Consider the following 25,201-nt stretch of genomic DNA (forward strand, 5'->3'; position numbering starts at 1 on the left):
ACGTTAGGATTTCAGAGCCACTTCTGGATGTTTCTTCAACTTTGGATCTTTTATATTATATTGATTGATTATTAAAACTAACAGATTTCAGATTTAAGTGACCCTTCAGAATCTATAAATAGACTATGTGTTGTTCCTTGACTGAAAAAAGAAGACAAGACCAGGCCTTATCTTATATCACTGATGGGGACAGTCTCTGAAAGACCTGCACTGACAACGTCCAGTTTTAGATCCATCCCTAATCAAACACACTTGAAATGAAAAATCTAAGCTTAGTCCTCAGGATTGCATGAAAGAAAGTTACAGGCATGTTTCATTAAGGATGGAACTAAACTCTGCAGGACAGTGGCTTGAACTGCCAAAACTGACCGTCAAAACTGGAAGAATCATCTGAAGTGACTCCAAAATCCTTCCCGCACCAAGTGGTTTGTCTTGTCTCTGTGCCCATACAGCACTCTTTGGAATTGTTGAGTCAGTCTATGAAAGTGCACATCATGATTTATAACATTACACTGTACATTAAGCACAAGCTTTGTCATAATAAAACGAGTAGATATTTTTCCCTGAGTCAATGTCTGCAGAGGCTAGGCTATATGTCCGTGTTTCCTGAGTGGTTTGCAGAAAGCACAAGGAGAAGAGCAGACATGATTTAGAGCTCAGATCAGTTTTATGGAGCAATTTATTAACGGAGTGTTCAGGCCGGCAAGATGCGCGCACTCAATTAGGAAATGAGTCCGCTGGGGCCACTTCACTTTCTCACGCCACTGTAAATTAGCTTGAATTAAAACGTCTCCCCCCGCTGATAGTAGGCTGATAAATGGTGCTCTTTCAGAAAAATAGAAGCATAAGAACAGCAGGTTTTCAGAAACTAATGCAAGATAGGGATGAGCAGTGAGAAGTGGCGTCTCTAAGTCTATGTGCGTTTTGTTCAACTTTTGCCCTTCTTAAAACATACTTTTCAAACTTTCACTTATTTAATTTGTGTACTAACAACATCCAACAGTGTTTAACAGCATTCTGTAGTAAATTACATTTTTTAAATATAATGAATGCAACAGCATTGTTCTAGAAATATTGTACAATTTGACAATTAGAGCTTTGGATACATCAATTCAAATACTCTGTTCACAAGGGGGAATTACTAAGATTAATCTTTGTTTTCATTCATCTCAGGTCTTCACTGACACTATGTCTCCTTGGTAACCATTAACCAAGAACACTAAATGTTTTTTTTTGTTTTTTTTGATACAATTATTTTCACAGTAATAAATATTGAAATAATCTCATTAGACAATTCATACATTAGACATTTGTAAAAGTAGCAAGGTTTTGAAGACAATGGTTTTGAAGGTTTCAATGTGACTTTTATATAATGAAACAGAAAGAAAGAAATATCTTTAAAGAGGTAGTTCACCCAAAAATGAAAATTCTGTAATTAATTACTCACTCTCATGTTGTTCCAAACCCGTAAGACCTTCGTTCATCTTTGGAACACAAATTAAGATTTTTTAATGAAATCCAAGATCTTTCTGACCCCCCATAGACTGCAACATTATTACCACTTTCAAGGCCCAGAAAGGTAGTAAAGACATTGTTAAAGCAGTCCATGTGACTACAGTGGTTCAACCCAACCCATGTTATGAAGCGATGAGAATACTTTATGCGCAAAAAACAAAACAAAAATAACAACTTTATTTAACAGTCTCTTCAATTCCATGTCTTGCTGTTGGTTCTACGTCAGAATGCTGGCTCATTATTGCACAATGCATGCGTGTGATGCTGACACAGAAGCTGGCTGATAAATACAGTAGGCAACATAATTATTTTTTTCCATTAAAAATATCTTAATTTGTGTTCCGAAGATGGACGAAGGTCTTACGGCTTTGGAACGACATAAGGGTGAGTAATTTTTGGGTGAACTAACCCTTTAAATCAACATTTGGGACATAAAATTGCCTAAAGCTAAAGAGAAACACACTTCTAGAGAAACAGAAAAACAACAACAACAACAACTACATTCTACTCTTTGACGGTTTAAAAAAACAGATAATCATTACAAGAACTACAACCTTATACAACTGCTGAGAATTATTGTACTGACAAGAAAAGACAAATGGCCTGCATCATTATACACATGGGAGAAACAAAAACATCAATTAGCACAAAATCACGAAGCAGACATATCCTGTAACAATTGAATGCACACATAACACCCACATCAGAAGCACAGAAAATATTTTACGCAACATAATGACCAGGCAGCATAGAACACATTTTTAAGAATGCAGTTACAGTACCTTTGCCTAAAACCAGTTCTGCCCCCATAAAAAAATCTGACCATATTCATATCATCACTTGCTTTGGATTTCACCTGTTGCATACAAGCATTTTTAGCCTCAATCAGTCTTGATCACGAATTAAAGTGACACTGAAAGCTGATTGGCTTGACCTGTTGGCATGATTGGTTGGTTACATATGAGGAAACGGGGAAATTTGGCTTCCTTTTGCATTTTTTTTTCTTGAAATCTGAAGTGGAATCCAGGACGGCTGAACATTACACAACATTTAAAAAAAAAGAAAAAAAAGAGTGAGAATATTAAGTCTAATTCAGTTTTGCTTTTCCAGCAGATTTGTGGTGTATCAAGTCACCATGAAAGCAAAATTGACCGTTCTTATTTTCTTTTTAGAACATTGCAGCATTTATTATTGATTTACAGACTTTATATATATTTGTTTTAATTAATGTGCCCTCGTAATCTTTAATCAAAATAACTATATATATATATATATATATATTATTTTATTTTATTTTTTTGGGGGGGGGGGGGGGATTAATAATAATAATAATTTAGAAGGCATTTAAAGGAAGAAAATGACGTTGCGTCATTTGAATATCCATTTTCAATTGGACATTAATGTGGGCCGCAGGCGTTTATGCTGTCAGCCAACTCATTCATTTGTGATTGATGGCGTGGAATAGGCTACTGCGCAAGAAAGATAAAATACAGAATAGCTTTAGACATACTAATTAAAACAATGACCTTATTACCATAGTTGTTACAGTTGGGTGTCTGAATAAGTCATATAACAGCATTGTACAGTCTAACGCCGGGGATTTTTTGGGTGATAGGTGCTGGTGCAGCACTTCAAAGTAGGCCTACTGGATCAAAAATCCACTTACGATCGGATTGTAATCATAACCGCATATATGGACACAGGTAATATTTATTTATATATCAAGTCACCATGAAAGCAAAATTGAGCGTTCTTGTTTTCTTTTTAGAACATTGCAGCATTTATGATTGATTTATCCACACACTTTATATATATATATTTGTTTTAATTAATGTGCCCTCGTAATCTTTAATCAAAATAACTTATGCAGCAACGGCACTTCTCTTCTCTGATGATGACGTGTTGGTATGACTGGTGCGAGGGCGGGAAACCTGTCACTCAGCTGAGATCAAAATAAAGAAAACAACTTTTTTATGTGCACATATAACGTTACTATTGTGGACGCTAATGGCAGTCAGTGTGTTTATTTTGTGATACTCAGGGGCTTTAAGCAGAGCAAAGCCTGACACTTTACAAGCAAATGTTACAAGGTTAAGTGGATGGCAATATATCAAGGTTGTGTTGAAGTAGCCTATTGCAGATGTGTATGAGCTAGGGTGGTAAAATGTATGGGTGTAAAAGAGTCCGAAGCATGTTCAAAACACTACCATACTACTCAAACTATTTCTGAAGTATATAGCCTACTATGTATGCAGTACACGGTATGCAAATCTTCTGTATGAAATACCTGGCCTATTACGTTTGCTGAAATCATCAGTATGCAACAGCACAAGATCCCAATGCAAAGCACTCAACTTGGCCTAATGAATGAACAAAAGTAATATCTGCTGAATTTATTTAATATCTAATTTTATATACCTTATTACAATATTTTATGCCAAGAGTTATGTTTTTTATGCAAAATTGTATTAAACATGCAACATTTTTATTTTAAATGGACTCATTGAATTAACATGCCGCATAGTGAGGTTGTGTGCTGTGACAATACTGTTTGAAATAATGCATAATGTATACTGTTTCAAATATTGTTGCATGTTTCACTTTAAATAATAACAGGCAGTACAGTAAGTAGTATTTTAGTAGTTCATAGCCTCAGACTTGACTTGTTTTGGGCAGACCACATGGTCAGTCTGGTCCAGACTCACTACAGACCACAATCCATCCTGATGGTCTGTTTGTTTAGTGCCCTGAGAGACCAAAGAAAATAGCCTATTGCTTTTCTAGTCAAACAAATCAAACGTAGAAGACTTAAGATGGGCTTTTTGTTTCGATGCACTGAATGCGGCAATTTGCTAGGGAAATAATTGAGGGAGAAATTCCTGCCAAGCAAACAGTCTTATACCAGGTGTGAGAAACCACTTCCTGTTTAGACTTGACACCTCCACGCACAACAACATCTGGCCATAAGCTGCTATCATTGTGTGTTTGCTCTGTTCTCTCTTGGTGTTTGGCTTGCAGTACTTGGCTCCATGTGAAAGGATAGGAACACACCATTTTTTCAATGATCTGTGGCTTCATTTATCACAATAAAGTGTTCAACTTTGGCCCTCGCTCTGATTCTTGTTCTGAAAAATGTGTCGCTAAATGCTCAAATCACTACTTCTACTATAGTACACAACTTTTGCCCAGATTTTTTGAAGTTTTTACAGCCTGGTGTCATCAACGCTAGTCAGTCTGCAGATATCGTGCAGTCGGAGTTGATAGATTGTTTTTTAAGCTTCAGACTATGATTCCATCCAGTCAGAGGACATCAAACATGTTCGATATTTTGAGCCGATTCACATGTTGTTTGTCATGTGTGTTCTATCAATGAGGTACATGTTTCTGCACGAGTTTGTTGTGTTCGGAACAACTTGAAAGTCTACAGTATGTGATTCTCAGTGTATGATGCCCAGTTTTTCTCTGTTATCGTTAACATAGTTGGTAATTGTGTGATAACTTTCAGATTTTTAAAGTCGTGTGTGTTGGTATTCGAGCCTTAAGGTCACTTAATGTTTTTGTCATTTTTTTCCTGACTCTGTGAGCTCATATCTGATTTCTCTTATGCCCGGTATGATTTTGGGCTGTCACAGAAGAAAGACGACCAATCATGGCGATTTCTGTGGCCGTGCCTCCTAAATGGTGGTCCTTTGTCGTACAGTGAGAGAGGATCAGAGATGGTTGTTATCACGGTCTTGCAACCAAAGATAGCCTGTGATTAATTTATCATGATCATCTCACAGTGTTTGCTGCTATGACCTACGTCTACTGACTAGCCAATAAAAATGCAACATGAAATGGCGTATTGATCAATGCGACATAGCGCTAAAACTTAAAACTACTTACCTCAAGCTTCATTTGCAAAATTGGTATGCCAAGTTGGCCTCTTTTCCCTAGCTATGACCGCGTCCATAGGCTATTCCTAAAGTGTGGGTCATCTTGCTCTATTTGTTTACCACTAGCGCATGCTGATGACGTTTTATTCTTCTATGCTAACTTGCGTCGTAATAGGTGTCATCATCGTACAGTCTACATACATGTCGTACCCAAGTTTATTAGATCCATGTCGTACAGTGTGATTTGTAATGATCTTATAGGATTAACAGGCATTAGTCATTGTGATGCAGTCCAATACAGTACACCTGGGTGTTGTTTTATTGAAAACGGTGCTTTATGAATATTCATTCAAGTTTGCATATGGCTTTCGCTCAGTGTAGCAGTGACATAGTGCCATTGACGGGCATATTGCTAAATGCCACACATCTTCTTAGTGAGAAGTTGACTGGCATTATCATGCTGTTGGCACTGCAGGGGTGTTTTTGGTGGCACGTCAAAGAGATTCTGGGTCACTGGCAGGAAAAGCTAGTTGTCAGAATGGTCAAAATATCATCTTTCACTTTGAGCTGACAGACATTGTGTTGCTGAGATGTTTGGAGAGAACTGAAGGATTAAGAAGAAAAATAAGGATGTGATTTTATTGTCTGCACAAATCAGTTTGCTTTGCTTACAGAGAGAAGAGTCAGAGACCACACATGTGAACAATCATATGCTTGGCCAAAATCTCTTTATGGCTTACACTAGTCTTTATGAAAATACACAATCTTTGTAATACTTAGGAGTGGCATTAAAATAGAGCCCACAAAGCTTTTAAAAATCCCTAAATTAAACAAATAGACATCTGACAGACATTATTGTAATTGCAACACACACCACTAGGAACAAACAGTAGCAACGTCAGAAATAAGATCTGGACTGACAAGACTGAAGAGAGGTGCATCTTTTTTCTTTTTTTTCTTAATAAATAAACACAAAATAATCAAAGAAAAAAATATTTAGTAGATATATTTCATTTAATAGATTTTTATCTGTATTGTAAAAAGCGCTATACAGATAAAGGTGACTTGTTTTGACCCATTTGTGTATAGAGACTTTGGAAGAAATTCCATTCCATTATATATTTTAATTGAGGCGCCGTTTACATGACACCGTTTTCTAAAAACTTTGACGTTTTTAAAAAAAAAAAAAACGTTTTGGTCATTCATTTACACAGCAACAGTGTTTTGGGGGCCTGAAAACACAAACTTTTGAAACCGAGTTGACATTTTTCATTTTTCATCACGGGTTTCAAAGTGCTGAAGAAAATGTCTCCTCTGGGTGAGCTTAAAGGGGTCATGAATTGAGAAATCAAATGTCCCTTGATCTTTTGACTTATAAGAGGTTTTTGTACTCAGAACTCAAAACATCTTTGGTAGTCTAAAAGCATCTTTTATTGAAACCACCAAGTTCAGAAAACGACTAGGTTCAGATTTTTGTCAGATTATTTCGTCATAGTGTGATAAAAAACTGCCTTGGCAGATGATCAACGCCTACTTCTATATCATTGCTTCTTTAGCCCCGCCCACAGATTCTCGCATGTCTTTTAGTAGTAAATACGAGACTGAAGCAAGCAAACACGGGATTACAAAACGATAGATGCCTCTGGGGATTTCAAGAGGATTTGAAGTGCCAAGTTGTGGAAAAACAGTCTTTGCATGGCCTTTCTTGTAATCCTAATATTAAGAAAGTGTGGATAAACTTTTTTCCAGTTCCAGTCAGATTGTGTTTGTTCGCTTTTTTACTACGACACAGTTCGACTCATACTTTTCAGAGAGACTGAAAATAAAAAATTATGCCGTGCCGACTACATTGGATCCGACAGTAATGTCGCAAGACAAAACTGTGAATATAGTTGTGATGTGCTTTTATTTCATTTGCTTTGGTATTCATGGTGTTAATGCGTTGGATTATCGGATACGGAAGAAAGCACGTAGATAATGCTGCTTTTGTGATTGTTTTGATCAAAGCCATTTGCTGTAATCCTGAATAAAAGCTTCAGTGAGTGTCATCAACACGACATGAAAGGATGAATGATGAATAGCCTCTAAGAAGGACAGTGCTACGAACGATGGTTTATTCATTCATAATTCTGTTTACAAGAAACCCTGCAAATCATCCGTTGTCAATTATGACTGTGATAACTTGAAGTACTTAAACTTTATTTGCCACAACCAAGACTTACACTCACCTAAAGGATTATTAGGAACACCTGTTCAATTTCTCATTAATGCAATTATCTAATCAACCAATCACATGGCAGTTGCTTCAATGCATTTAGGGGTGTGGTCCTGGTCAAGACAATCTCCTGAACTCCAAACTGAATGTCAGAATGGGAAAGAAAGGTGATTTAAGCAATTTTGAGCGTGGCATGGTTGTTGGTGCCAGACGGGCCGGTCTGAGTATTTCACAATCTGCTCAGTTACTGGGATTTTCACGCACAACCATTTCTAGGGTTTACAAAGAATGGTGTGAAAAGGGAAAAAAATCCAGTATGCGGCAGTCCTGTGGGTGAAAATGCCTTGTTGATGCTAGAGGTCAGAGGAGAATGGGCCGACTGATTCAAGCTGATAGAAGAGCAACTTTGACTGAAATAACCACTCGTTACAACCGAGGTATGCAGCAAAGCATTTGTGAAGCCACAACACGCACAACCTTGAGGCGGATGAGCTACAACAGCAGAAGACCCCACCGGGTACCACTTGAGATATTTTTCAACATTGAAAGGTTTCAAAAGTTTTCAAAAGTTTCAAAAGTTTTCAAAAGTTTTCAAGGTTGTGCGTGACAGCTACAGAATAACAGGATTCACAACTAAATTACTATTTTTTTTTTATAAAAAAATCTTGATAACATTATAAGTGGACCTCATAGAACATTATAAAAGAAAAGAAAAATGCAGTTCATGACTCCTTGTTTTTTTAATTTTTAAATGAAACCTTTTGTGGTGGCAATGCTTGTGGGCAGGAGCGAGCTGTTGTTGTGATGTTAAAAGCCCCCGAGCTGAGACAGATGCTGATGGTTTGTTACCTGAATTTCAAAAGTGGTGTCTGCGGCTTTAGGTGCGTCACTTTTGCTTTTACATCAATCCACAGGCTATATTACATTCTTGCATTGTGAAGTACAGCGATAGTTTTCCACAAATGTTGAACTCCTACGCTTGTTTCAAAGCAGACTGAGTGATTTCGCTGGGGTGATATTTCAGTTTGAATGATATTTCTCAAATGAGCTTGACTGTAATGGGCTTTATGTGGGCTGACTTCATTATGTTACAGGAAAGAGAACGAGAGATAGAGTGGGTGGGTAGGACTTCAGTCTAAGCTGAATAGGACAAGATTTGTTTTATTGGATGTATAAAAACTCATAGCCACAAATCAGACTTTCTCACTTTCTTAAATATCTCAGCAAACAGAAGTTAAGACCATATAAGTGTTTAAAAATGGAAAGGAAGTGGTTAAACTTCAGTTTAGACAAACTTTACTGCTTGTGAAGTTGATCGCGTTGATAATGTATTAAAAGTTATTTATACAGAGCAGCTGTCTGAAGTAATAATTCACGCCATTGTCACGCATTGCCAATAATGTAACCATTTCCCAAATGAAAAACTTTTTAAATCTCTGGCTATTGTGGTATAAGAATTAAGGACCAGGACACAGTGTCATTAAAATGAGAGTATTTCTACAAATATATCAGTGCAACCACAGATTCCACGCCCTGTCATTTTCCAGGAATAGATGGACTGGTAGTGAAATTACAGCTTTTGAAAGGTTGGAAAGTTATGCACTGTCAGTTTAGAGCTGGAAGCGACAGTAAGATTTTTAATGCTTGTGCGTGTCAGAATGATGTTCATATTAGTAACATCATTACTCATCTCCGTTTCAAGATGTTAAGATGAAAGTTGTTACAATTTGTTGTGTCAAGGTTAACTGTTTTTACTTTTTTGGGAGATACTGTACTTTCCAGTGTATTTTCCAGTGTATATTTTTGCAGTAAGTATCAAGTAATTTTAATGAATAACATGAGCTTAATATGTAATATTATGCATTGTCAAATTGTAATGATTAAAATTAGATAAATTATATTTAAAGTAAATTTACCTATACTTTATTTAATTTTAATTATTGAATAGGCCTACATCTTATTTCTCAATATATTATTATTATTGTTTTATTTTTATTATCTTTTTTTAATAAATTAATTTAGCATAGGCCTACATCACACCATATTCCCTCAAATTTGAATTCATAAATGGATATAGTTCACCCAAAAATAAAAATTATTTCATCATTCACTCACCCTCATGTCATTCCAAACCTGTAAGACTGTCACTCATCGTCGGAATACAAATGAAAATCTTTTTAATGAAAATCTTTTTGATGAAGTCTGAGAGCTTTAACCCTCCATTGGTTGCTATAATGCAACTGACACTTTGACGCTTCAAAAAGTTCATAAAATGATCATAAAACTAATCCATATGAATTGAGTGGTTTAGTCCAACTTTTCTGAAGAGACTAGATTACTTTATATGATGAACCGATTGAATTTAGGCTTTTATTCACATATAAACATTTATCAGCGAACATAAACAGAAACTCAACATAACCTGCTTGACATGCAAAATAAAAAAACTCTTGCAGAAGCTCAAACGTGCTGCGTAACACGAGAATGAACCTCATTGGTTCTTACTGAAGCTCAAACGTGCTGCGTAACACGAGAATGAACCTCATTGGTTCTTACTGAAGTTCAAACGTGCTGCGTAACACAAGAATGAACCTCGTTGGTTCTTGCAGAAGCTCAAACGTGCTGCGTAACACAAGAATGAACCTCGTTGGTTCTTGCAGAAGCTCAAACATGCTGCGTAACACGAGACTGAACCTCATTGGTTCTTACTGAAGCTCAAACGTGCTGCGTAACATGAGAATGAACCTCATTGGTTCTTACTGAAGCTCAAACGTGCTGCGTAACACGAAAATGAACCTCATTGGTTCTTGCAGAAGCTCAAACATGCTGCGTAACACAAGAATGAACCTCATTGGTTCTTACTGAAGCTCAAACGTGCTGCGTAACATGAGAATGAACCTCATTGGTTCTTACTGAAGCTCAAACGTGCTGCGTAACACGAGAATGAACCTCATTGGTTCTTACTGAAGCTCAAACGTGCTGCGTAACACGCGAATGAACCTCATTGGTTCTTACTGAAGCTCAAACGTGCTGCGTAACACGAGAATGAACCTCATTGGTTCTTACTGAAGCTCAAACATGCTGCGTAACACGAGAATGAACCTCACTGGTTCTTACTGAAGCTCAAACGTGCTGCGTAACACGAGAATGAACCTCATTGGTTCTTACTGAAGCTCAAACGTGCTGCGTAACACGAGAATGAACCTCATTGGTTCTTACTGAAGTTCAAACGTGCTGCGTAACACAAGAATGAACCTCGTTGGTTCTTGCAGAAGCTCAAACGTGCTGCGTAACACAAGAATGAACCTCGTTGGTTCTTGCAGAAGCTCAAACATGCTGCGTAACACGAGACTGAACCTCATTGGTTCTTACTGAAGCTCAAACGTGCTGCGTAACATGAGAATGAACCTCATTGGTTCTTACTGAAGCTCAAACGTGCTGCGTAACACGAAAATGAACCTCATTGGTTCTTGCAGAAGCTCAAACATGCTGCGTAACACAAGAATGAACCTCATTGGTTCTTACTGAAGCTCAAACGTGCTGCGTAACATGAGAATGAACCTCATTGGTTCTTACTGAAGCTCAAACGTGCTGCGTAACACGAGAATGAACCTCATTGGTTCTTACTGAAGCTCAAACGTGCTGCGTAACACGCGAATGAACCTCATTGGTTCTTACTGAAGCTCAAACGTGCTGCGTAACACGAGAATGAACCTCATTGGTTCTTACTGAAGCTCAAACATGCTGCGTAACACGAGAATGAACCTCACTGGTTCTTACTGAAGCTCAAACGTGCTGCGTAACACGAGAATGAACCTCATTGGTTCTTACTGAAACTCAAACGTGCTGCGTAACACGAGAATGAACCTCATTGGTTCTTACTGAAGCTCAAACGTGCTGCGTAACACGAGAATGAACCTCTTTGGTTCTTACTGAAGCTCAAACGTGCTGCGTAACACGAGAATGAACCTTGTTGGTTCTTGCGGAAGCTCAAACGTGCTGCGTAATGCGAGAATGACGCTCGATTCATACAGTTTTACAAAGTGGCAGTTGCAAAAGCTGTCTATGGAAGGTGTGAAAGCTCTCAGATTTCATCAGAAAGATATTAATTTGTGTTCAGAAGATGAAGGAAAGTCTTACAGGTTTGTGACGACATTAGGGCGAGTAATTATTGACAAAAGAATTAATGACAAAATTTTCATTTTTGACTGAACTATCCCTTTAGGCCTCAATATTTTAGAAAAATGTAAGTGACTATCAGGTTTCTAGGACTACAACTACCATAAGAATGTGAGTTTACATCCTCAATGAATCTGACTGCTATAGTCCCTATAACATCTTCTTAGCAACTTTTTTTAAGTGGCTGTAAATATTCACTTTTGAAGTGTGATTTAAGTAATCTTGTATTCCAAAACCTGAATCTATCCTGAAATAATAAATGTATACATTTCAGATGTTTTTTTTCTCATAAATCACGTTCAAATCAAACCAATTGCTTGAAAACGCTATTCTTTTCGGGGTTTGGGACTACTAACTGCTAACATCTGTGTATATTCATATGAGAGTAAAATGCACAGATTCAACTGTTCACTCCATCTGTAATCCTGTAGAGCGGTTCTGTTGTCCGAATTGGCGCAATCTCTCCAAGGGGTGGCGTTTTACACACGCTTTTCTCTCGTGCGCTTGAAATCACCCCCTCCGTCGCTTTTATCAGCAATTCAGATTGCATGCAAATGCTCTGTGAAGGGAGCGTCATTCTGAAAGGAGAGCGAGTGTGTGCGCGAGGGGGGTGAGCAGCGGCATTCCTCGTTCCTCTCTCTATTCTTCTCTGTCTGCCGGCTGATGCTCGCGCGTTCACTCAGCGCAGATATGAGTGTAGATCGCAGTGAAGTTTGAAGAACACCGAGTGCGGCGCGCGGTCGTATCATTATTTATATCAAACTTGCTGCAGAACTCGTCCGGCGTTTGCATTAAGAGTTCGTAACTTTCTCTTTTATCCGTTTGGTTTGACCATGGGCTCTTTCCGCAGAAAGACGTTTTATTGGCCCGTTTGGTCATTTGCTGTTGTTTTTGTGCTTTTGAGTCAGCGTTGTCATGGAAGTTGTTCAGAAAGAGAGCTGGAAAAAAGAGAAGAAGAGGCGAATGTAGTTTTAACCGGGACTGTAGAGGAGATCTTGAACATGGATCCAGTGCACAACACTTATTCCTGTAAGGTAAGACTTTGCGCACCAGCCACTCTTTACATGAATCAAAGTGAAAGTAAAAAAGGTAAATATGTACTTCATAACACATAATATCGCAAGTCTATGCTTATACGTGAATATCTGTTGTCACTGTGCAACTGTGTTGCAATATATATCACCTGTTATAGACAAAAGCTACCAGTCCAATATTTGAGTTGTCCTGGTCAGAAACTCGCAGCATATCATGGGAACATGTAAAATGCTGTCTAGATGGGCACCTCACCCGTTGTAAATAAAAGGGATATTTGTTAAACTGTTCCTAATGGGTTTATCTTATGTGAGGACATTGGTTCTACCTCAGTTAATGAAAAATGTCAACTTGCGCAGTCCTACTTTGATTCACCTGTAATTTGAGCTTTCATACACAAGCAACCTGAACCTCAGCCTTTGCTGTTGATGTCCTTTCAAGCTCTATTAGTGCTTTGGGTTCAGTTATATTCAATTATCATGTAATCATGGACTTTGTTAGAAGTATCAGAATGTGGTTACGCATATCAAAGTCTTGCAAAAACTAATCACTAGGACATAAAAAGTGTTAAGAGTAATCTGAAATTGCTGCTCTTATACCATAATTTCATTGTGTGATGGACGAGATATGTCGCTGCAAAGCTTAGACAACTAGTGAAAAATGCTTCTTTTTTGCATTTTTAAAAATTACACATATATGAGTATAACAATTTGAGTAAAAAGTTGAATTGAAAAATATACATGAATTTCTTAGAATTTGGATTTAATGACAGCAGAAATTGAACTCCACATATTTGTGTAAAACCTGTTATCCATTATTGAACATCTGACCACCAGGAGTTAATGAATTTGCTTAGATTTAATATGTAACCTATAGTGCAGAATCTCATATTTCTTTAAATATTTCTTATTCATTCCACATCACAAATTTTTATTTTATTTTAAATATTTAAAAATCATTTTTGGTTTTCAAACATTTTTGGACCCCCACTGAGGCACATACGAATCAGAAACGTATGATGGTGCAGAGTTAAATTGCAGAGCCTTATGCAGCCGGCGGTAGGTGGCCGCTCTGGAATGTGCAAGAGTGACCTTGATCTGCAGGAAATGGTGTTTTCTTAATCTCATGTTGTCTTTCCCCCATCTGAAGGTCAGGGTATGGCGCTACCTGAAAGGCAAGACCATGGTGAACGGAGAGGTGCTGCTGGACGGAGGAAACAAGGTCATGATCGGCGGCTTCGGGGACCCCCATATTTGTGACAATCAGGTGGCCACCGGAGATACCCGCATTTTCTTTGTCAACCTGGCCCCTGAGTACATGTGGCCGAGCCACAAGAACGAACTGATGCTCAACTCAAGCCTGATGAGGATTACTCTCCGCAACTTGGAGGAGGTAGAGCACTGCGTTGAAGGTAAAAATGCTTTCCTGACTCAGCATAAGCTGTAACTCACGTCTGCTTGCCGTGCAGAGATCTGGGAGTTAGAAAGCTCCTGTGGTGGTGATGGTAGTCCTGATTGCAAAAGCAGGTGGTGTTTTCTGCTCTTACTGCATCTTCATTGTACCTAATGTAGTAGCAGTGCATGTTTTGCGACATTACATTATCCATTTACATTATATTAATACAGCAGTCCATGGCTTTCCAAAAAGTTTTTTCAAATTTTTTTCTCATTGAATTTCTTGGGCCTGGGGCCTTAAAAGCAAAGCATATCATGTGTGCCGTCACTAGCCATCAGTTGCTGATAGTCAGTGGCAGTGCTCTCGAAGGGTGTGTCTGTTCACTAACTGAGCACCTGGAGGGCCTTTGACTAATCTGAGTGAAAGTCCAAACCTCTACCTTTCCTTGAGGGAAATCATTTATAGAGTTAGAGAGTGGAGATACTAAAACGTAACTGCATAGCTTCAAGCTATGTGGCCCTCATAACGGCCCCTGCTTCTGTGTTATGATGACATTCGCTTCCAAGCCAGACTGTCAGAGGAAAGTTTGGCTCTGTGGGAAAGAAGAAATAGTATAAATTAGACCAGACAGTTGTCCAAAGTCAAACTACTATGATTCTTCAAAGTGCTTTTGCTTTATTAATGTAAATGTGAAATAGTGGTTGTCTTTCTACTATAAATGGTGAGTTTTTTTTATTTTATTTTGTAAATCACTGCTGCTTGTAGTTTAATCTTGTTTAGTGCTCTACAATGCTTGCAACCATACAAGCAGAGAAAATACACATTATTCTTGAGTACAACAAAGCGTTTGAAGCTTACATCAGTCTTATAGGTCCAATCGATTCTGTAAATTGGCACTCTGCATCCTCTCTGGATGGCAGGTTGTATAGTGTAGACTTTCGACTATCAACATAAAGTCTGGTCCACTTTGCAGCTTGTTCTGGCCAAGGAACCACCTCTTTTATAGGAAGATTGCTTGATTGACTTTCAAAAGTTAGAATAACTTAGAATACATAGTTAAATGGACAAGTTTGTTTAATAATTGTTTAAGGCACTATATAGAAAGTAAACTAAATATTCTTGAGTATTTTCCCCTGATTTTTTGCCACTAGCTGGGCAAATTTAGGAAAATCAGATCTCTTTTTAGCGACATGGTTCCTTGTAAACTATTTTCAGGAGGATTGGTAAAAAAAAACAAAACACTGTACATATCCTATAGAAGTTGATTTAAGGGGTCATTTCACCCCAAAATGAAAATTCTGTCATCAGTTACTCACCCTCAAGTCATTCCAAACCCATAAAGCTTTCGTCCGTCTTTGAGCCATAAATGATGTTTTTTTTTATGAAACCTAAGGGATTTCTGTTCCTACAATGAAAATCCATTTCACCAAAACTTTGTGGCTTCAAAAAGTTCATAAAGACATTGTAAAAGAAAACCATATCAATAGAATAGTTTAATCCAAATCTTCTGAAGAGACACAATCACATTATATGATAAACAGATTTAAATTAGGCGTTTATTCACACATAGAGTACATCAAATATGGAGGCTTAAACGTGTTTGCTTGACGCGTGAGAACCAGTGAGATCTGTTCCTGCGTGAACCGATGAAGTTTTATCTCTCATGTCACCAACTATATTTGAGCTTCTGTTTCTGACAGAAATGTCGTTTTTGGGTGACCTATACCCAAAGTTAGCTAATCAGATTAGACTTTGGTAGATCAAGGACACGCCCGCAATATTTGTGTCCAATATACATCAGGTCCTCTGAAAATGTCCTTTTTGAAACTGAGACTACATGGTTCATGAGTCCTCATTGGTTTCTAGTGTTTAATTGGTTTCTAGCACAAATCGGAAAAGTGTTTCTTCAGGGCACAAAACGTCCCCTTTCTCCTTTTTTTTTTTTTTTTTAGTCTGAATTAGTTCTTCTTTTTAGTGCTGGGCTTTTTGGCACAAGCCATTGCAGAGTATAAGACTGTCTTTTTTAGAGGCTGCTAAAATCTTAAAAGGTTTGATAAGGGGGCAATTTAGCAGAGTACCGTGTTTTGCATTTGCACTTGGCGGGTTAAGTGTTTGGCCACTGAAAATAAACGCCGCTCTGGCTAATGAGAGACCATGTGCTTCTTTTAACAAATGTGATTCTTTTTATATTATAATGGGATTGGATCTCATTTTACACACAAGATGCTCAAGTATACGCTACAAATAGCAAACAGCTGTGCTCAGAATGGGCAACGGCTTTGTTAAACACGCAGCTTGCGAATTCTAATTCCAAAATGGCAGTCTGTAAACAGAGACTGTACTTCAAAACATTCAGAAACAGTGGTTCTGACCTTGCTTTTGACATGGTTAGGCAAGTATACAATAAACCAGGCCTTGAATAAAAAGTGCTGCCCTGAAGGCTGAGTGACTTGGAATGGTGACTAATGGTGTTCATTTTCTGTTGGCTAAACTGATTTAGGAATATTTGAAGTTATCCATCAGTGATTGAATAAAGCATGACCTTTTAGTGTAGAGTACATTTTTTCCCTTCACTGCTTAGCATCCATGTTTTAGACCTACAGCAAAAAAGAGTGTGTGTGGTGGAAAGAACAAGATTGTACCTGCCAACCTGCTGAATGTATCCTCTCCTCTCTCCTCACCTTTGACAGGTTAGATAGCACTGAGAAATGAAGAGATTCCAAGCTGAAGTTGAGAATACTGCCGTCAAATCCAAAGTTTTCTTAAGGGGAGAAAAAAACGTTGTTTGTAATGAAAAGATTGGGAGGGTGAAATGTGATAACAAGAGAACGCAACAAGAAATTCTTGATACAAGTGTAGACTGGAATGCTTAGAGTAGAGGCCTAGAGGCATTGAGTTCTCACTCCCACCCCGTTTTCTCCATGCAGAAACGGACCCACTTGGGTTGTTACATGAAAATGTTTTTTGTTTTTTTTTAAACTTGGGTTAATAAGTTCATCAAGCAAAAATACATAAAATACATTTTCTGCACACTAAATGTGTAGAAGAATATCTGAGCTGCTGTTTTCTGGACAATGAAAGTGAATAGTGACTGAAAAGCAAGTTTATCAGTGAATAATTACTTCCTCACACAAACTATCATGCTTTATTCCAAGTCGTCTGAAGCCATAATTCACATGGACCTGTGTGGATAGTTTTATATAGATATACGGATAGTGTTATGCTTTTTTTGTCTTTTTGAAGCTTAAAAAGACCCTGGTCCCCATCCACTTCTTTTATATGGAAAAGTCATGAAATGAGGGTGAGTACATTTTTTTTTTTCCTAAGTGAATTAATCTTTTAATTCCCGTTTTATTCCACAATTGCATTTGTATGTTGAGAAGTCCAGTGGATCAACTTTGAGAGTAGAGATTTTGGCGATACAACAAATCAAACGTTCTCCTTACTCTGAAATTGACATGTGTAAGCATGCTGCTTTTCAGTGTTTCTCTGACTTTGTTTGCATGTGGATGCTAATTTATTAAATGCCAAGCTGCACAATAGTAGAAGCTTGCATTGTGCATTAAGATAATAAGTTAAACTGAAATGGACCTGTTTCAAACTTGTGATCTCTTGCATTTCTGATCCCTTGAATAGGGTGAGTCAGACTAACTATAAAAAGGAATAGCTGGAAAGCAAAATAAAGTTGGGAAGAAAAAAAAATATGGCATGGCTTCATGTGTTAAGTATTGCAGCAGCTTTTGAACTTGAGGAAGAAGTGATGAAATATACTTCTTTCTTGAGTTCAAAGAGAATGAAAGCATGAATCTGCTCAACTGATAGAAGTATTGAGAAGTCAAATTCTTTTTGGTGAATCGGTTAATTGCAGTGAACCTGTTCTAAGATCTGAATCACTGATGCTGTGTCTGAAATCGCATACTGTATAGTAGGTACTACATTTGGTTTGAAACTTACTTCATGACCTTTAAAAAAGTATGTTCTATATAATATGAATGTGTGTAGGTTGAATGAAATTCGGATGTACTACATCCACCATGTTGTCACTGTCATGTGACCTACAGCGTCAGTTGCTTCAATTCACCGCCATTCACAAATCTTTTCCCACGGCCTCATGGGATATTAAAGTGTCCATACTTTTTCAAGTTTTCAGACATACTACTCTGTTGGCATACTGTTTTACACATACTATATACTGTAGTAGGGAAGTATTCGACTTCATTAAAAAGAATTGGTTAAAAAGAATGATTAATTCATCAATTACATCTCTTGCCTGCTGTAATTTTTATCAGCTGCGTTTATTTAAGATCCACTCCACTGGATGCCCAAACAATTCCTTCCCCATTTTTGCATCAGTGAAAAGTAACAAAGATGATTTTCATTTATTCACTCCACCTCTGAGCTGTCCCTCAGTTTTCTGCCTGTCATGAGGGCAAGCTGGTTCAAGGGGCCCAGTTCAAGTTGAGCTTTATCCTGAGGACAGAGGGTCCAGTGCTGGTGGTCTGTCATGAATAATGAGTGTGCAGGTCATCCAGTCGAATACTGTGGATTGTGTGTGTGGCAGGTTTGGGAATGAGGGTAGCAGGTCTTTGGGAGCACTTCCCTTTTATTCTGGCTGTTTGTGTAAGGAGGAGGCCTGGCGTGCCTCTGATTCCACATTGCACGAAGGTCAGCCCGCCTGCACTCAGCTGCGAGCAGGTAATGATTAATAGATCAAGCATAATTGAGGTGAAGGACTTCCTCCACCCCTTGTTAATGGTCTTAAGATGAGAGTCATTGCAGAAGGGCCCTCTCAAAAAGGGGCTTTATTAAAAAAATCACCCCCGTGTTGTTTCAGGCTGATCTCTCTGAGCCAGACTTTAGCCCAGGGATTTCCAAATGTATTTTGTGAGATTTGGGAGGCCAGCCATTGGTGAATGGCCTGAAAGCCTGTCGGCACCACAACACGAGTATCAAGGGGCTGAATGATCTATAGCAAATGGCTCTGATGTATAACTGAATGGCTATTTGTAATAGATAAATTCTTGTGTAGATGACTAGCCAGAACGGGAAGCGGATTAAGATTTGTAGATGCCAGAATTATGATCTCATGTTTGTTTTTTTGGGGGGGGTTATTTAGTCTATAATTATAGCGTTGAAATTTTCTTAGGCTACATCTACATTAATCAGGATTCATTTGAAAATGGCGTTTTCATTTCAAAGGGCTCTTCGTACCACGCTAGTGTTTTGAAGCTTTTTCCAAAAGTTTTTTGTCCACACTTGTCGGAAAATGCTCATCATTTTCAAATACCTACATTTTCACAGTCCACGCCAAAATGCTGTTTTCAAATGTATCCAACGTCTTCAAAAAGCTCAGTTTTTGCAGGACAAAATGGCATTTCAGTGTGGACAAAAGTCCAAAACAAAGAGGAAAAGATGTTCATCCGAATGTACCCGGACTAGGGTTTCCATTGAGGGCTTGATGGGATGCTCAGGCTCATCACCTTATTTCATGTGTTTGTGCACAAGCACTTCTTTGTCAGGGTAGTCATGGGAAGATGTTTTCCGGTAGGCTGATTTCCAGCATGATGTGTCACTGGGACTTTCTCTGTGGAACATGATTAAAAAGCCGTTAGACTGAGATGCTAGAGAAACGGACAGTGAAAAGATAACTCGCTTGAGGAGGAGGGACTATGCTGAGAATTATACCTGTTAAGAGTTTCCCAAGTTATTACATTTTAAGATTTTAATTAAACCCTGAAACCTCCACACTTGCTTGGAATACTAATGAAGCTTTTGGAAAGAGAAAGCTGTGAAACAATGGGATAAGAGTATTTTGCAGCCCTCTGCTCACCTCTCTTTTCATTTTATACTCTCCTCTTTCCTGTAGAGAGGACAAGAGTTTGTTTTGGCACCAAGTTCGACTCCTTGTCTGGTTTAATCTCTCCAACAGACATCATTGTTTAAGCAACACATTTCAACAGTCTCAAAGTCAGATTGATTTCATTATGCAGAGTTCAAAAATGTAAGGAATTCACTGTTAGAACTGTTAGCAAACAAAGTCAGTGAGGCAACTGTATTTTTATTGACCATTAAGTAATATTTTCACCATATTGGGATGCAGTGAATGTTTGATATAGTGCACAATTATTTTTTAACCGATGCTTCTGTCATTGCAACACAATAAGATTTAATGTTTTTTTCTAAGGAGTTAAAAAAAAAAAACCTTTTCTTAAATCCATTAGGAATAATAGCCATATTTTTTTGACAAGGTAAATGTAAAAAAACAAACCTCAAAAACGTTTTGCATTGCAGTGCACCTTGAACAATTTGTACTTGGTTGGGACCTCCAAATAAGTAAGTAAGTAAGTAAGTAAGTAAGTAAGTAAATAAATAAATCCATAATTATTTAAATGTTTAGTCTATTCACCTTAAAAAATAAAATAAAATAATCAGATGTATATATTTGCACACATGTATATCTCCTCATTCATCACTTAATAAATTAAACTAAATGCAAATATAGTAATACCTGCTACTTTTGTCCTGTAAAATAGAGGTTTGTTAGTACTTTTTAGAGATGTGTGCCTTCTGTTAGAAGGAGATACACAGTTGGTCAAGTTCTCAGGAGTTGAATTGGCAGTAGACTGGAAAACCCCTCACATTCCAGACACAATGGGCAGAATGGATATGGAGACTTCACATGTTATGGATTCCTTGAGATCTGTGGCAATGTTTCAGACTGGACTAAATGTGAAGGGACAGACAGCTGCTGTTAATGTGGATAATCTCACACTGTTCACTGTTACAGCCAGACAGAGATTCATCTGGCACCAGTGAGACATATTATCATTTAGTCACATTAAGTCATTGGACATTGTTTAATTTACACTTTGTTGTTGTTAAGGTCATTTGCATTGACTCTATTCTTGATTTCAAGAGGCTAAGGAAAGTTTCATGGCTTTCTTATTTTAGGGATTAGCACCAGTTAAATTAAATTTGAGAGCTCATTTTTTAAAATGCATTAGCAAGTGCTGAGGTTGAGAAAACTTCTTCTTTTTTCATTAGAGACTGGAACTTGCTACAGACTATCATTTATTTCTATTTAAGCTTGACTTTAATGTCAGGGTCCAGTGAAAATGGGTTCTGCGCTGATGGCGCAAAAGAGCATTGCTTATTAAATTGTCATGATGTCACACATTTGGAAGGAAGAAAGGCTTCCAATGGGCGGATGAAAGGAGGGATGTCATGGATGAGACCGTTGTTTGAACCAGATATTGTATCACTGAAATGATTTTCTATTGTGTGATGATGGGAAAATGAAGAAATTAACATTGTTTTGCAACACCTAGGTATTTCTCAAACTCAATCAATTTTAAATTGAATAATAATAAATAAAAACACCCAGAGGAAACATTCATTAATGTTTGATCGAAAAGCCACCTTAAACTGGTAGATGGTTTGTTGTTGGCCTAAGATGGTCCTAGCTGGTTATAGCCATCTTAGACTAGCTAATAACAAGTTTATACCACTAATAACCAGCTTCAACCAAAAACAGCTTATTAGCTGGTCCAAACTGCTCTCTAGATGGTCTTGGACCACCATGTTCAAAAAACAGCTTGATTCCTTTTAAGGTGGTTTGTTGTTGATTTCAAGATGGTCTACCATTCTGGACCAGCTTGTGAATCCAGTTTAAACTGGATTTTCCAGCAGGGTTTGAAAAACTATAGCACACAGGACAACCACCTGTCCAGCTAAATGCTGGTCAAGAGTTCACTCTGGGCAATACAATCCACTTTTACAGTTTGTTTGCTGAGTGAAGTAGACCATGACAGAGGGGGTTCGGTGCCGTTTCGTTTGCCCCTGCTGGAATGTCAGTAGTTGTAAGATGTAAAGCACAAAGGGCACACAAAAGCCCAATAACACATGCTAATGGAGTGTGTGCAATGTGTGCCTTCCTTGAAAAGGAAGAATCCATTCATATGGGCCAGCATCAGCATGAAACTGTCCTGCACTGACCTGACATGGGTAAATCATTTAACTGGATCTGCGTTGCTGGTTTTCTGCCCTTCTAAGGGTGTTTTCAGACCTGTAGATTACTTGCTTTGTTCCGAAACAGGGACTTAATTTGTTACAATGTTGCATTTTCTTCTTGGTTTGGTTTGCTTTCACAAAGCAACATTTCAAAGAGTACCAAAATGTGTTTAAGCAAGTCACGTGAGTAAAACTGTCCTCTTATTGGTCATTGTTCACCTGTTTAAGTTCTTCTGCGTGATCCATCAAGATGATTGACAAGTGCGCTTTGTGGGCTTATTGTGGCTTTTTCTGTAGCTTCCATGACACACGCAAACACTTATACGAATGTTGCCTGGGTTCCTGGAATCAAGGCTTTGTTGGGACTGTATTCTTGCAATGCATGGAGAAGAGCAATAACACAGATGAAGAAGATATCTTTTGTTTTCAACCACAAAAACTCACAGAATCAGATATTGCTGCTTTTTATATTACACATTTCCCATTAGGAATTATGATACTGATTGGTTTATTGGTCCGTTGGGTCGGATTGCTTCACCTCAACTGAACCGCTCCAGAGTTCTTTTTCAATCGGGCCGAGACCACCTCGTTCAGGCGATCTCAGAGCGATTGTTTTGGTGCGGATCCGACATGATTTCCGTGTTCATATGCCTAAACGAACGGAACTAAGGGAGAAAATGCACCTGGTTCCCAAACTAATACTCCAAACACCCTAAGTGCACTTGAAAGGTCACAGAGGAACCTGCCCTGCTTTAATCCGCAGCTGATCCTCCTACATGCCCCAGTATGGTTATAAAAATCGTATTTAAAGTTGCATAGTGAAATAATTAGCCTTTCTGGTTCTTGTTGTGACCTATTAGCCGGCATTTAGCTATCCTAGACTTCTCTATCACAGGATGTTGATGTTTTTTATTTGCTATTGGGTGGCCATTTCCATGAGGATGTTGGGATACAACTCTTTCCCATTATTTTTTTCCTCCTCTTCGTCATTCTAGTCTAGATCGTTTCCTGCTAGTAGCATCTTGCTCTATTTTCAGCTCATTTGGATCTCATAATGGGTTCCTCTCATTATCTGGCCGAAATCAGGGCCGTCCACAACTGAATGACTTCGATATGTTTGACCATTAAAGATAAATGTTTAATGCTTGTGAAACGGTAGCACTTGGAAAGTGAGGTAAATGTGCCCCAAGCTTTCCCACAGTCCTCCGTATTACAGAGCCCTGTTGAGCATACCTGTAATTACACTGGAATCTGGCCTGTAAAGCTGCCAGTGTAATAACCACCAGGTGCAGACCCGAGACCTGCTGCTGAGGTGCAGCTGACACGACCTAATTCTCTACTCAAACATGTACTTATTAAATACAGCATGGAGTATGAGAGGGAGTTGGTCTGTGTACACATCCTGCAATCTAAGGTATCAAACTTTTGGTTTTTATGTGGGTCAATGGTTTGGTTTTGGCTGAATATTTTTTCCACCCTAATACATTTAATTCATACATAGAATCACTTGCATATACGTGAGACGTGAGCGCAGCGGTTGAAGTCCTTTGTGTAGTGTGTTTTTACACAGAAAACAATGGCACATTCCAAACCAGGTGAACAAAAATCGATAATAATTTGCGAACATATGAAAAGAGTTCAAAAAGGCATAAAGAAATAACATCGTCACGGATCATTTATGCAGAGATATGGTGCCTTCAAATGTTGTCAATAAAGCTAGCTTCCAAAAACGATATGGACAAGAATGGATAAAGAAACATTGTTTCAAAGCCATGATTAAAATCGAAATCGAAAAGGATAATTTGACGCTGAAAACTGGAGTAATGATGCTGAAAATGTAACTTTACTATCACAGGAATACATCACTTTTTAAAGATGGGACGATTACCGGTTTCACTATAAACCACGATAAAATGTACTGACGGTTAGTATTATCGTTTAAAATTGAATTATCATTAAAACCGTGTTTGATTATCGCGATTTTAATAACTTTAATAACTTAACTGTAAATCATGTCAACAGGCTGACGCAGGCGCAGCGCACAATGTTGTTGTTTTTTTTATTCGAGAAGGAATGGCGGAAGGCAGATTAATGTTTTAAATCTTACCCGTTTATAAATTAATTTTGTACAGCGTACAAAACAATCGTCCAGACAAGATGATCATAAAAAACATTATCAAACTCAGTAAACAATAAATCAACTCTGATTTCATTTTCAATACAATCGAAAATGGAGACGCAAGACGGCAAGTTGTATTTGAATGAAACGAGAGAGCGCGTGCGTGTCCGTTGTGATCACTGATCTATATACGGTAATGTCATTCTATAGATATCAGTGGTTGTGATACATGTGTCACGATAATTTTGGTCACTATTATCGTGATAATGATTGTGATAATCGTGACCGTCCCATCCCTAATATATTAATAGAAAGCACTTATTTGAAATTGTAATAATATTTCACAATATTTCAGTTTTTACTATATTTGTGACCAAATAAATGCAGCCTTGGTGAGAATAATAGACTTCTTCATTTAAAAACATAGAAATTTGTATGAACTTTACACATGTGCTAAACTCCTTAAAGTATTTTTACTTTTCTTGGACACTTTCATTCATGATTGACTGCTGTGTATTTTTAACTTAAATTTTGCCATCTCGACTGGCTATATTGGAATATTTAGGCTCCAGATTTCTTTGTTTCAAGCAATGTGCTTCCCTGTTAGAGTGGGTCTGGTTGTCTTTGCTTTGCTGAAGGCCTCTTAAGTCAAGATATCTGTCTGGCTCAAATGAAGTCGGCTGGTAATCCTGTTGTTTTAGCTAACAATGGCAAGGAAGTGCTGGCTTTCAGAAGCAAACAGAGATATCTGACACTGGACATCTCAGTTATGCACACACACACATAGCTGCTAGCAGACATTTAAGACTTTGACAGATAGTTTTAGGGACGTTCACGTTCAGATCTCTCTCTGTCTCACTG

The 25,201-nt window shown here is 38.0% G+C and overlaps 1 protein-coding gene across 2 annotated transcripts in view; it reads left to right on the plus strand.

Moving 5' to 3' along the window:
- Positions 1-12,320: 12,320 nt before the first annotated feature.
- agrn (agrin) overlaps positions 12,321-25,201 on the plus strand; it is a 240,350-nt gene continuing 227,469 nt past the window's right edge. For both annotated transcript variants that reach the window (XM_084099236.1, XM_084099237.1), the window contains exons 1-2: positions 12,321-12,818; positions 13,966-14,227. In XM_084099236.1, coding sequence (XP_083955362.1) covers positions 12,618-12,818; positions 13,966-14,227 — 463 coding nt within the window. In that variant the 5' untranslated portion in view covers positions 12,321-12,617. The remainder of the gene's footprint in view (positions 12,819-13,965; positions 14,228-25,201) is intronic.

The sequence above is a fragment of the Abramis brama genome (genome assembly GCF_963993115.1).
Source record: "Abramis brama genome assembly, chromosome: 22".
In the NCBI taxonomy this organism is placed as follows: Eukaryota; Metazoa; Chordata; class Actinopteri; order Cypriniformes; family Leuciscidae; genus Abramis; species Abramis brama.